The sequence below is a fragment of the Prinia subflava genome, chromosome 1 (genome assembly GCF_021018805.1).
Source record: "Prinia subflava isolate CZ2003 ecotype Zambia chromosome 1, Cam_Psub_1.2, whole genome shotgun sequence".
Taxonomy (NCBI): domain Eukaryota; kingdom Metazoa; phylum Chordata; class Aves; order Passeriformes; family Cisticolidae; genus Prinia; species Prinia subflava.
This window is the reverse complement of record NC_086247.1, coordinates 130,337,188-130,350,941: the sequence shown is the minus strand read 5'-3', so window position 1 is coordinate 130,350,941 and position 13,754 is coordinate 130,337,188. Positions and strand designations below refer to the sequence as shown.

General features: G+C 36.1%; 1 protein-coding gene across 1 annotated transcript in view; it reads left to right on the top strand.

Annotated features, from left to right (window-relative positions):
• Positions 1–13,754, top strand: part of VPS50 (VPS50 subunit of EARP/GARPII complex) — a 69,502-nt gene that overhangs the window by 33,598 nt on the left and 22,150 nt on the right. Inside the window, exons 17-21 of the mRNA XM_063412226.1 lie at positions 433–523; positions 2,074–2,250; positions 2,695–2,813; positions 4,268–4,374; positions 11,642–11,763. Of these exons, the coding sequence (XP_063268296.1) occupies positions 433–523; positions 2,074–2,250; positions 2,695–2,813; positions 4,268–4,374; positions 11,642–11,763 (616 nt within the window). The remainder of the gene's footprint in view (positions 1–432; positions 524–2,073; positions 2,251–2,694; positions 2,814–4,267; positions 4,375–11,641; positions 11,764–13,754) is intronic.

Genomic DNA, 13,754 nt, shown 5'->3' with positions numbered 1-13,754 from the left:
TCTTTCCACTTCCCTTTGCCCTCTGTTGGCTTCAGTGTGTCTGAAGGAAGCATCTGTTGTGCTGCTAGTGGAGTGTTTGTTTATATTATATTGCTTTCTCCAGTTTACAGAGGAGAAAGATCCAATATTTCTGCATAATTATAGGTGTCCCTCTATAATTTCTAATGGTTTTGACTAAAAAAATTATTTCACAAATTTTGGAGATAGTCTCCAAGAAAATCTTTCTCCAGACGTGTCATAAAAAATACACTATTGTGGTAGCTGCAGCTTTTGAGTCGTTTGTTGGTTAGAAGAATTGATTCAATACTTGTTTTAAAGTGTAACTTTCCATACAGTTTTAGAAGGAGTTTTTCACTGCAGAAGTGAAGTAATTGCCAACTTTGTGATTTACTCTTACTACTTGCCAATTAAGAGTATTTATTTGTGTTTCAGAACCCGTCTTGAAGAACTAAGAATGTTTTTGGAGAATGAGACCTGGGAACTTTGTCCTGTTAAATCAAGTTTTAGTATTCTGCAGCTTCATGTACGTTCTATGAATAAAATGTATAAATGTATTAATACTCTAATAACTAAGAGTCACAGTGTTCTGAGAAGTAGTAAGATCCATGAACTACTGTACAAAATTTTTAATGGCTTCTAAAAGCTCCTCAATTTTACTTTATGATATAAGAAACTTAGGAGTCAAATGGTTTTGAAACAGTAATGTTTCTGTTTCAGGCAGGCAGAGGTTTTTATGGAAGATGCTAGAGTTGTAAGCATAATGTTAGCCTTTTTTTTTCATGTTGCAATGTACTGTTAATATTGAAAACTGTCTGGTTTTCGTTTCTAAATTATTTATCTGACAGTAAGATGCTAAAAGATGAGTGCCTAAAATTAGTTGCATGAGCACTCACTAGCTTGTACCAATTTGGCATCTGTTTCTGGAAACATAGGTCATATGGCCTCATTTGGAAAAGAAAAATAATACTCTTCTGTGGTGAAGTCCAACTGAAAGCAAGTAATTAGTGTAACTAATTAGTAACTCACCTTCTAATCATCTGAAGTGATTTTTTTGGTTTTTAGCATGTGGTGGATGAAATTAACTTGTTTTGCCAAATAAAACATGATGCCTGTGATTAAAGCTGTAGATGAAGTTCAGAAATGTTTGAGCACAGTAACGTTTAAGTAAGATCATTTTGCAACTCCTGTGGAGTTAACTGTAGAAGTAAGCAACAGATTACCGGGTCACTAAAAGTAGAGAGGGAAAGGAAGGGAGGACCCTCAGCAGCATCCAGCAGCAAAATATATAATGTTTTTAATAAAGAAATGGGATTATACATCCGTACATACTGCTCAAGGGACTGGAGCAGCAGACAGTGGCAGAAAGTTACTGATTTGTTTAAGCAAACAGAAATCTAACATTGTAGTCCTTTTAGCTGCATGAGTTTTGATCTTTAGATCAAATGAAAATGTACGTTTTGCTATTATGAATATTAATAGCTAGAGTTTAATAGATAAAAATGGTATGTCATCTGAGATAAGTTGTGTTTTTTAGAAAAAAAAGTAAAACAATCATGTCTGTTGGGTTCTACTTGGTCCATACACTTGCAAAAGTTTGTGCACTCACCCAGTTATCAGAAACTGTGTGGTGGGCTTGAGAACTAAAAAATTTTGACAACTTTTAAAGAATAAAGTATCAACAAGAGAATTTCAGCTTTAGTAAATTACTAGGTAACTTCTGTAAAGAAACTGCATTTCTGGATAGAATTTAAATCTTTTTATCTCCTTATTTCTGTGAAATAAAAAACACGATTAGTGTTCAGCTAGTTTTAGACAGTAAATACTTGCAGAAGGCAGATGTATTGCATGTTGTAGCAGGAAACTTCTAAAAGTACAAAGACAAGCAGTGTAAGGTTGCCACTTCCAAGGTTAACTTGAGCCAGCACGAAAAGCATGTTTAAATAAGCAGCAAACTTTAACTAAAAGTTAATTGTCTACAAGTTTGTCATCCTTTGTTTTTATGGAGCTGGACTCACAAATCCATATTTATTTCTATTTAGAAATTTCTATTTAGAAATTTCTTTCTATTGCTAGGAATTTAAGTTCCTGGAGCAGTCCCGTTCCCCGTCGGTGTCCCCGAGCAAGCAGCCTGCCTCAGCGGTGTCGTCGTCGGGAACGCTGTTCGAGCAGTTCTGCAGCGCAGGAAACCCCTTCGAGATTCAGGCCGACAGCAAAGACGATGAGACAGAAGACGTGTTGGCTTCCAATGGGGTATGGACTGTTTCAGGAAAAAAGCAAAAGGAAAAGGAAAAAAAAGCAAACAGTATTTCAGTAAATGATGATGTGTTTTGTGTAGCAATGATGGCAAAGTGTCTTAATACAGGAATCTGTTGCCTGCAGTACTGTGCTGCTTTGCTTTTAAAAGTGCCAAAAAGCCAGGCATCCTGTTTAAAGTTCAGGTTGTTTTGCACTGAGTCAGTACTTTTTTACCACTGAAGTCAAGCATTCCTGAAGGTTAGCAAGATATGTTCCACTTAAATTAGTATTTTTGCATTTTTAAAGAACATTGTCAGCAGCCTTTCAACCAGCAAAGTTATTTGTATCCCAATCAAGGTAAAAGCCAAAAAGTGACCAAAGTGCAACATTAAATGAGTGACAATATGATAAGAAAAATAATGGTAGTCAATTATTGTGTCTTTTTTTTTTTTTGAACAGTATGAATCAGATGAACAAGAAAAAAGTGCATATCAAGAGTATGATAGTGACAGTGATGTTCCTGAAGAGCTGAAAAGAGATTATGTGGATGAGCAGACAGGAGATGCCCCGATAAAAAGGTAAGTAGGCTCTGTGTGTGTCCTTGGTCTGATTCACATGCTTTTCATCTCAGTATTCTAATTAGTTCAGTTTCCATAATCTACAACAGTGGAATAATAATCAAATAAACATCACACTGTCTGCATATTTAGAAGGCTCAGCACTCAGATCTCCAGAAAGGGGAGGAACATTAAACCGCTCATCATTATTGCAGACAAAACCTGAAGAAAGGAACATTTTGAAAGCAGATATAGCCTCTCTGAAGCAGGTAGTGGAAAACTGATTAGTAAGGACTAGATGTCAACTGAAGGTCCTTCTATAGCAGCTGTTGTGTATATGTGTAATTTCAGAAGCAGTTGTTGTAGACAAATGCTTTGAGTTTTGGGCTTCTGCAGAACACTAAACTTCTGCAGGTTAAGAAAAATAATTAGATTCTTCCACAGCTTGAAGGCAGTACTTTTGAATTTTAAATTCTCTTTTTCTTTAACACACACATAGATATATAAATGAATATACATATTCTATTTTGATGTATATAAAAAAAGTATTTTATTCACGTATATTCATATTTAAAAGCCAACATTCTATCCTTTAAAAGGATCTGAAAACGAATTTTTGTCTAGGACCCTGTACAACTTAGATGCACATTCAGACTTTGTGAAGCAGCCTAACTTTTTTTCTGTAGGGCTTGCAGGACAAGTAGAATGCCAACACTTGGATCGAAGCAGAGTAGCAGAGTAGTTACAAGATAACTCTTTAGGATAAAATATTGTTAGCATGATTCTTTCTGTAAGGTACCTCATGTAAACTGCGTCCTTTCAAAGAAGTGGTGAAGATACAGTTAAAAATTCCGTATTTGGAGCAAACAAGAGTTGCTGTCCATAGGTTTGCGCTGTGAATTGAAATTTTTGGAAGAATATAATTTGGAGATATGGCAGCTGGCAGAGGGTTTCTCATATAGAAAGTTAAAATGTGTCTAGTTGGATAAATATCATGGAGTCCAACTTCCTGCGTCTTTCAGGACTAAAATCTATGAAAAATTTAATGACTTTGTTAGTTTCATCTTCCTCAAAATTGCTTCTATTTCTAGGTTCGTAACTTTCAGCTGTAGCTGACTAATCTGCCTCTTGTTTTGTTGTGACTTGTGTTGTTTTGATTCTCTTCATGAATTATGAATTTGAGTCAGAGTGATTAAAATTAATGTTGGGACAAGACAGAGGCCTGCAGAACTCCAGTATTAGAATAAAAGTTAAAAATTGCTTTCTCTAGCACAATTCAGTGTAAATTATTTCAGGCTTCTTTCTTAAATGTTAGAATCCTAACCCAGTTGTGCTTTGGCATAAATAAAATTCTGCACTGGAAGACATACTGTCATGTGAAAGAAGGGGGGAGGAATAATATATTTTCTGCTAAATTTCGTTTGTATATCTTTGAATGTTTTCACATTTGCTGTATTTTGTTGTTTTCTTTGAAGCGTTTCTCGAGAAACTCTGAGGAGCAGAAAGAGATCAGATTATAACCTCAATAAAGTGAATGCACCTATTCTAACCAACACTACACTGAATGTAATAAGGCTTGTTGGTATGTAGAATAATTGTAGTTTTTTATAAGTATTTTTGTGCAAACTTATGGATTATAGCAAATGTGTTAAATGATATTTAAGACCCTGAAAAATATACCTAGTTGGGCTCTATTTCTACTCTTTGAAAATGTTAATAAAATAGAAATTAAGCATTAAACAAGTTTTTTAATTACATAGACAAATATGCTTATATCTTGTGAGTTATTTTTACCTGGAAAATTAATCTGCATGCATATGTTGGTTTTAACCTATAATGGTAGTTTATTTGTCTGAAATACTGAATGTGTTAGAAGAGTGGAGATGGCAAGCAAAAAGATTAATGCTCTGTGTTGCTGATGTGTTTTATGGAATGATTTATTTAAAGTGGAATAGTTGCAAAAGTAAGAACTTTAGGAATAGGGTTTTTTTTCCATTTCATTATTCAAATTCTTGCACTCAGAATAACTGTTTTTATTGCATAGTAATCAACTAGAAGAAAAGAATTCTCTCATACATCCTAGTAATCTCTAGGGAGTTTAGGGAATGTCTGTCCCTGGAGGTCATCAAGATGTGACTGAAGAGGCTGCTGAGCAGCTTCGTGACCTGCTCTGAGCAGGAGGTTGCTCTAGGCCACTTCTTGAGGTCTTTTCTTGCCAAACTTTTCCATGAAAACACTCCAATTCTAGATGCAATGGGATTGATTTTTTATGATCATGCCTTCTGTGTGATGATCTAGATCATTGTACAATAGCAACTTTCTGCTACTGACTTTGGTTTTATTTATAGAGAAGGGGAAGTAACTGCCTAAATTTATCTGAGTAGGCAGAAGAGAGAGGAATTCTGTATGTGTTGCATTGATGAGGTTTGCCTTCAAAGTTTGAAAATTATTGTTACACTTCAGAGTAAGTCCTTTACAGAATGTTACTCCTACACCTGGTTAACACCTTTTGCTGTCTTTGAGGGCAGTATAAAAGTCAGGAATTAATTTTCTAAATTTTTTTCCAGGTTTGCTAAAACTGTTTTTTTTTTCCTTGAGCATTTACCATATTTACAACAGAGTTCATTCTGTTGTGACTTTGATCTGTGACTTAGGTTGGAGAGATTTGTTTGCTGCTTTCTGCTGTAAGGTTTTTTTTCTCTAAGAAAACTGAGGATTTAATCTAGAAACTACTCATAGCACTTTCATGCAAACTCCAGCCTCTGTCCCTGCCATAAAACACTGTACCAGTAGATGAAGCAGTAGTTCTGGTTTTTCAATTTTATGTAAGCAGTCCTATTTGTGGATTATGTTCATAACCCCAAAATTAAACATTATTTAAAAGCTCATATATGTGCTTTTTTTCTCCTTCTGGAATTATTATTAATTTTCAAATTTTTTGCTCTTTGGAGTGTTTTGTATTGTTTTGGTAATGAGTGATAGTACTGCTGTTTGAAACATGGAATTGGAAAGGAACCTCCTGCAGGAGAAAGATGTCACTTAGTACTGCCTGTAAATATGCTTGTTTTGAACTCCAGCTTAAATATACCTCTGTTCCCACCACTCATTTTAATAGGAATTCTATTTCAGAAGCCTTGTCAGCCTATAGAATAATAATAAAAAATTATCTTCCTATTTTCTGCTGACTTGATCTTATGACAAAAGAAATTTTGAGGTTTAGCAGATCCTTTTGTTTTTCAATGCATGCTGCTCTGTCGTTTTTACAGGAACCAGTCCTATTTCTTCTCAGTCCTTGATTTGCTAAACAAAGTGCCAAGATTTGTAGTGTCCTCTGTATTTAGCCTCCAGAAACTTAAATTTTCTGCTCTCGTAATCTTACCACAATCATGTGCAATACTTTGGATGAGATCTTCCTGCATTGTCTAATTCTTATCTCATTGCATCATGGTCCTAAGTTCCTTCCATTTTGCACCTCTTTTGATTTCTTACAGCTTCCTTGTATAGAAGTGTGTAAGGGCATTCACTTTCTCAGTTTTTTTCCAAGGGATAAAATGCTAGCTTATTGTAGAAAGATGCATGTTTCTTTATTAATTGTTCCCTATATGCATAGATTTACGATTTGTGCTACTGAATTTCATCTAATTCTTATTACAACAATCATCAAGTACTCCTGTACATTATGCCCAGCCCTTTTCTGTTCTGATGGTGCCTCTTTATTTTTTCTATTATCACTTCTATTTTTGTGCCAGAGTAATTAAAGAAAATGTCAAAAAGATGGCTGATTGCTGGGAATTCCACCTGTAGCTTTTTTAGTTACTTCCCTTTTCTAGCTTCATTTATTTACTGTGCAGTGTTGTTAAATTAATACTTTCACCAAGTCCCAGATGGGTGAAATGTACTGCATCCTTTGTGTAGAAAATCATGTAGCTTAGTCTGATACAGTTCACTTCTGTTGGATCCATGATTTATCTTAATTTTGCCTCCATATTTCTGTGTCTGTCCTTTCCATACCTGCTTCAAAAAAATCTGAAATTCTGCATCCTAAAAATTAAAGCAGTGGGTCAGTAGTTATTTGGATTACTATTTTCTCTCTTTATTATGTTTTTCTTTGCTGTTTTTCAGTCATAGTGATGAAGGTGCAGAATTAAGTTCCCCATTCAAGTAACATAAATAATTGCCTTACTTTTTAGGAAAGTAGTAGTATCCATTGTGTCATACTGAATGAGTATGACAGTGTTTGTTAGCCATTTTGAACTATTTCCATGTGCTATATGCTTTTTATGAAGGCTAAAAGAATAAAAAAAAAAGTAGCTTAATACTTATAAACGACATAGACGAATTGCTAATGTGTAATTGAAGTGGGAGCTGCTACAATTGTGTTTGAATTTCAAGTGAACAGTTCAATTTATCAGATTTTTCATGTTACTTAGCTAAGGTAATTGCTTCTCTTTCTAGTATAAAGTAGCCATTAGACTAATTTTATAAGGTTATTTTTTCTTATTAAGCCATTGCGTGTTGACTTAAAATGTAAAGGAAGAATAAACCTGTGTTAAATTTGTATGGAATATTTTGACTAAGCACTATATATCAACAAGAATAATTAATGACTATGTCATTGTGTATGTTGATTCAGTGATCTCTTAATTAATATAATTCTGACCTAAAAATTAGTTTAGTGGGTATATCTTATATTGATGGATTTTAATGCTTTTTTGACCTTATTTTTGCTTGTGTTAAGAACGGGTATTGAGGACAAACTCTTAGATTTTGCTTGCTTTAAACGCCATTATGTTTCAAGAAAATAATAATAGTGACGACAAACCTTACAGCAGAAGTTGTTAGCTGAAGTGAGTGATTGGTCACGTAACATTGAACTTCATGCGACTTTAAAAACCCTAAATCACACAGTCTTTAAAAATTATTTAGCTACAACAGACTTTTTGCACTTTTTCCTTCAAAGTGGCATTTTAGCTCTTAATGTGTGTCTTTCATCATTCCCTTTTCCCTGTCACCTGGGCCAGGCATTCCTGAGGGATGGTTCTTCTCAATGAAGACTGGTGCAGAAGGCGTTTGGTATATCAGCATTTCCTGCATCCCCTCACCAGGGTTCCTTCTCCATTTTAGTAGCAGGCCTTTTGTTACTGATATATTTGAAGCAACTCTTCTTGTTGTCTTTGACATTCTTCACCAGATTTAATTCCAGGTGGGCCTTGGCTTTTCTTGTCTTATATCTGCTCACTCCAGCAACATCTCTGTATTCATTCCAAGTGGCCTATCCCTACTTCTACCTCCTTTGTATGTCCTGCTTTAGTGAGTTCTGACAGATGTTCCTTGTTCATCCATACTGGTCTCTTGCCCCATTTGTCCAAGTTCTTGCTCATCAGGATGCACCATTCTTGAGCCTGGAGAAAGTGGTGCTTGAATGTTGACCATCTCTCTTGGACCCTTTTTCCTGCAGAGCCCATCTCCATGGGATTCTTCCAAAAAGATCCCAAAGAATCTAAAGGTAGCTCTTCAGAAGTCCAGGGTTGCAGTTTGGCTTGCTGCCCTGCTTCCTTCATGCAGGGTGCCGAGCTCCACAGTCTCATGGTCACTGTAGCCAAGGCTGTCCCCAACCCTCACACCTCTAACAAGGCTGTCCTTGTTCATTAGTAGAAGGTTGAGCAACACACTGTTCCTTATTAGTATCTTCCACCATCTCTATCAGGAAGTTGTTGTCAGTGCTTTACTGTTTGTGCTTTGCTGTTTTGTTCTTCTAACAGATGTCAGGATGACTGAAATCTCCTGTGAGAGCCAGGGCCTGTGACCATGAGGCTGCTTCTACTTGTCTGTTAAAAGACTTCATCCACTTCCTTCTCCTCAGGTGGCCTGTAGCAAACACCCCCAACAGTGTCACCCTTCCTGGTCTACCCTGTTATCCTAACACGTAAGCTCATCCACCTCAAGACAGAGCTCAGTACATTCCAGGTGTTGCCTCACATACAGGGCAACTCCACCCCTGTGCTTTCCAGGTGTGTCTTTCCTAAACAGCTTGTAGCCCTTCATTGGCAGTATTCCAGTCACACTGGAAGCTATCCCAGCATATCTCCATAGATGCAGTGAGATCCAAGCCCCGTGCCTGCATACACATCTCTGATTCCTCCTCTTTGTTCCCTACACTGCGGACATTGGTGTACAGGCACCTCATAGAGGTACTGGAGTGTGTCAGTATCCCCGTGGGACTGCCATAAGGGGATGTCCCATAGTCCTGTCTTACAGTCATGTCTTTGGCTGCTTGTACCTGCTGGAGGTATCCCCACTTGGACCTTATTTTGCTGCATGCATGATCACTGTAACTCTCACCTTACCCCATCTTTCCTAGTTTAAAGCTCACTTTACCAGGTTGGCCTGGTAAAGGTTTTTTGGCAAAGATTTGTGTGTGCTAACTTGTGAGGTGCATCAGTTTTGTATAGATTAGTCTGATAAAGAATGCTCTCTGCTTGCAATCCTTAAGGACAGAGGGAGTTCTGCAAGCAATACTTCAAAAGAAACCTGGCAAATGTTCATCAGTTTAAGCTATCTAGAGCCTCTAGAAAGCTACTTTCAGTTGCTGAAACTTTAGATGTTGTTTTCAAGTATTTCTGGAAGTTTCTATTTTGATATGGCTTTGGACTGTGTTTGTGCTGTTTGGAAATGTTCTTGTATATCCCTTTTTAACCCAAAACCGTAACTTCAGGGCAAGTAGGTAATGATGTGTAGACACTAAAAATTGGTGTTCTGTTAGAGAGAGCAACAAGGAGGAAATGTTCTTGGAACACTTGTTGTGTCAAGATGCTGAGTGATGTAGTAATAGAGAAATGTTCTTGGCACTGGAAGATTTTTATAGGGACAGTACTTGGTCAGTGTACAGTGCATAGTCCTTTGGAAAAGCATAAGACACTGCCCAAGAGATTACCTTCAATATTCGTGCCAGCTGCACAGATACTTGGAAGCCTTAACTGTGCAGAATGTGACTCATCATTCATACTGTGTTTGGGTTGCAAGCAAGTTTAAAAATAAGAAGTGGAAGAAGTCAGCCTGTTCAATACAGAATATTCAGATAGTGAGGGTGAAGGTGACACTAGCTATAATTAGGGTACTAGTACCATCCTTTCACAAACACCCCAAAATTTCCACATTGGACTGTGCATTTGATTTTCCCTTTCAGAAGACAAATAGGATTTTTAAGTCCACTTTTGAGTTTGTTCATAATGCTATGAGTCAAAACATTAAAAATTAAGCAGTATAGAGTTAACAAATGGGCTAAACTGACAAATATAAATTATTACAACCTGCGTCAAATCTCTAAAAATAACAAAACATATGCTTGCATGTCTTAGCAAACAGAGGCATAGACATGTGTCTAGTGTTTAGTAAGGAATGTAAATTAGATAGAAACCTGGAAGGTAGCAATGTCAGGCTATTGCTTGGTTCTTACTCTAGTGCTCTACCATTTTATCAGGTATGTAGCTGTATCATGCATTCTTCAACTTAGTTATCTTTGCTGACCTAAACAATTACTTGCTTGAAAAATTCAAATAACTCCCTCATTATTAAAAGCGAGCTTTTGTTTCTTTGTTACCCAGTTTCTCTGATTAAACCAGTATTTTCTCAATCTATTAGTAAATTACTTTTCTGGGCATAGTATTATCTTGAAGATGAGTGTTGTTGACTAGAAGAAAAAGAAATGGTTTTAGCACCTTCCTGTAATTTTTCTAACCTGTCACATATAAACATGTCTGGAATATGACAATTTGTGAAATGACTTGCTGTATCCTGTGTGCTGGGGTAGACTGCATTGTGTTTTGGTTTAAAAATTGCTGCCTGTCTCTTACTTTAATAACCAAAAGTTTGGTATATGTTGTGTTTTCAGAATAATAAAAGGGCAAGCAGGATGTCATTTTTGAGGCAGCCAGCAGGAAATGCGGGGTCTCTGCAATATCAAGGTTTTCATTAAGTGTGGCTCTTTTATGACCCAATGAAGAGCCTTGTCCTGTGCTGGAAAACAAAAATGACTGAAAACTACAGGGCCTGTGAATTCAGTCTGTAGGGAAAAATCCTATGACCAGTTTGATTCAGATAACATACAGATGAAGATCCTGAGGCTGGGATTTTTTTATTATTCTAAAAAAATTTCTATTTTCCCAAGTCCAGTATGTTACAACAGAGAATAAGAAGGAAGAGAAGGAATTGTTCTTCTCCCTGGGTGTGCCGGGGTACTGACATCCTGCTTTACTCATAGTCTGTCCCCCTGGAAAAATTTCAAACTTAAAACTACTTGGGATTCTTACCAGAGGATAGGAAGGAAAGCAGAAGTTGCTGTATCACCAATGTGAAGCACATAATTCCTAGAGATGTTGGGTAAAATCCAGTCTTGGACATATCATTTTTATACTGTGTTTTGCTATTGCTTGATATCCATATGTGCATATATAAACACACTAATGCATAAAAACTTCAGTGGCTCTATATAGCATTTGCCATAGACTTCTTTAGCAGATTATTATTTTTACCTAAATGAAGCTGAAACTTGTAGAGGATCCAGACAGTTGTATATTTTGAATTGGGTACCAGAAGGCCAAGAACGGTTGAAGACGTTTTGATATGGATTAACATCTACATTTTGAGAAGTCTTGAAACAATTGTGGTGTCTTAAGCCATCATTTTAGCTTTATTTTTAAACCTTTCCAATCTGTAAATTATTACTAAGTTGTTGTTAATTAGCATTGAAGGCTACATAATACACTTGGTAAAGCTGGCTTTGAGTTTGTCCAAACTGTCTTTGTAGCACTTGTGCTGAGGAAACTGATCTTCTGTATTTAATTTTTAAGGGAAATACATGCAGATGATGAATATTCTGAAACCTATTGCATTTGATGTGATCCACTTCATGTCCCAGCTCTTTGATTACTATCTGTATGCAGTCTATACATTTTTTGGCCGAAATGACATGGTAGGTGGAAGCATTTTTCATTTTCAAGTATCACTGTACATAGAGAATGAAAATACAGAGGATAATACTCTTTGCTTAAAATACTATCTAATATGTAATTCCCAGACAAATTAGTGGCAACAAAATGGATTTGAATGTAGGATTAAGAAAAGGCTAATTAGATCAACAATATGGGAAAGAAGTACTGGGAGCATTATTGTCAGTGAGACATCAATCATATTATATTTTGAATAGACAGATTCTCTGTTCTTTTTGCCAGCACTGTTGAAAAGGAGGAAAGACAATGTGAAATATATAGAGGTAGTGGTAGAAAGTGGGTAGCAAAGGAGCCTGCAGAAGGAGGGTTTGAGCCTAAACAGTATAAGGTGATTGAATTTTTCTGTGTATATTGCTCTAGTTTACATAAGAATGGAAAATACAGGAAAAGGGGGCCATGAAAATTAAGTAGTAACTCAAGTTTACAGAGTCTGAAAGACACTTTTTCATATCTAGTATTCTTCTGTCAGACTACTTGCATTAATGAAAACAACTTTTTTTGAGTGATCTTGTAGCTGAAAAAATGTTCGTTGGCAATGTCTTTACAAAACATAGATCAACTTTCAAAAGAATTGTCTTAATAGCTGCATGTAAAAAAAAACTTTCTCCTATCTTGGCCCCAAAATTACTCCACAAGTAACAATGTCAAGGGGTTCCAGATCCATCACCGTGTGTTGGCAAATTGTAATGAATTTTCAGACTCAACATATGATTCTAAAAGGTTTTGAACTATTCTGTTTGGCAGGACAAATGTATTTGCAATTTGTGTTTACAAGATGGGTGGAGGGTTTTTTCTTGTTGTTGGGGTTTTGTTTGTTTGTTTGTGGTTTAGTTTGCAGCTTTGTTTTGTTAAGATAATTGATTTCCGTTGGCTTAGTTGCTCTGCTATTCGCATTGTGTTGCATTTATTGTTATTTTTTTGCACCTCCTGTTCTGTTTTTCTAAAGCCCATTCCAGCTTCCTCACTCTGTGCTTCTAACAGAGAACAGCTCAGTGCTAGGCAGGTAAATGTTATAGCAGATGGGTGGTAAAATTGTGATGTTCTTGTAGTGTGCTTAGTATTTGTTTTGACAGATTGTTTTCCATAGGAAACACAATGCTTACAAGGGTTTATGATTGTAATAAACCATCTTGTAATGCTGCTTAAATGTCCTCACTCCCCACAGTGTTTCTAAACCTTTAGAAATTAGAGATGGGTGATGGTATGTGATTTAGACCACTCACAGAGCTCCTTTTTTCTTTTGGTTTAGAAAGTAATGTCAAATGGGATTCTTAGAGTATGCTGGTATAACTTCCTTCAATGTTTAAAATTATTTGTGAATATTGTGGTTGTGTATGTGAGTTAGTGCACACATAAGGAGAGCAATTGGTTATACAGAGTTCATTGCCAGTTCAGTGAAACCAGGGATTTAAAATATACATGTTGAGTTCTATGTTGCTCTTTCCAGACCTTGTTTGAATCATTATCCTATGTAATTGGTATTTAGCTTTTTTCATTGCCAAAAATGAAACACTGTTGTAACCAGCATTGCTTTCAAAACTTCTTTTATTTGCGGGATGCAAATTAACCCTGCCTTATCTCAAATTATGGAACAAGAAAAAACTAAAAGGATTGCCTGTATTTAACATCTACTCACTAAAATTTAAGACATTAATGAGCATGCCACAAAATAGTTTTCCTTAGTGGAAACAAACTGAGGTGAGCTTTCTTTTTTTTTGACTGGACATTGCACTAATTTGTAAACTTTTTTTTTTTTTAATAACTGTAGGAGGTTACTATAAGAGGTAATTACTGTTAGAGGTTAATGATAAGGGACAAAATTGGTGATGAATAAAATTATTCTGCAAATTGTTTAATGCTCTGCTTACTAGCCTTACTAGGTCATCAGTTTATGGAATTTAAAAATCTCTTAAATCTGCAAATAGAAATAGCAAAACCTTTCATGACGTGAGTC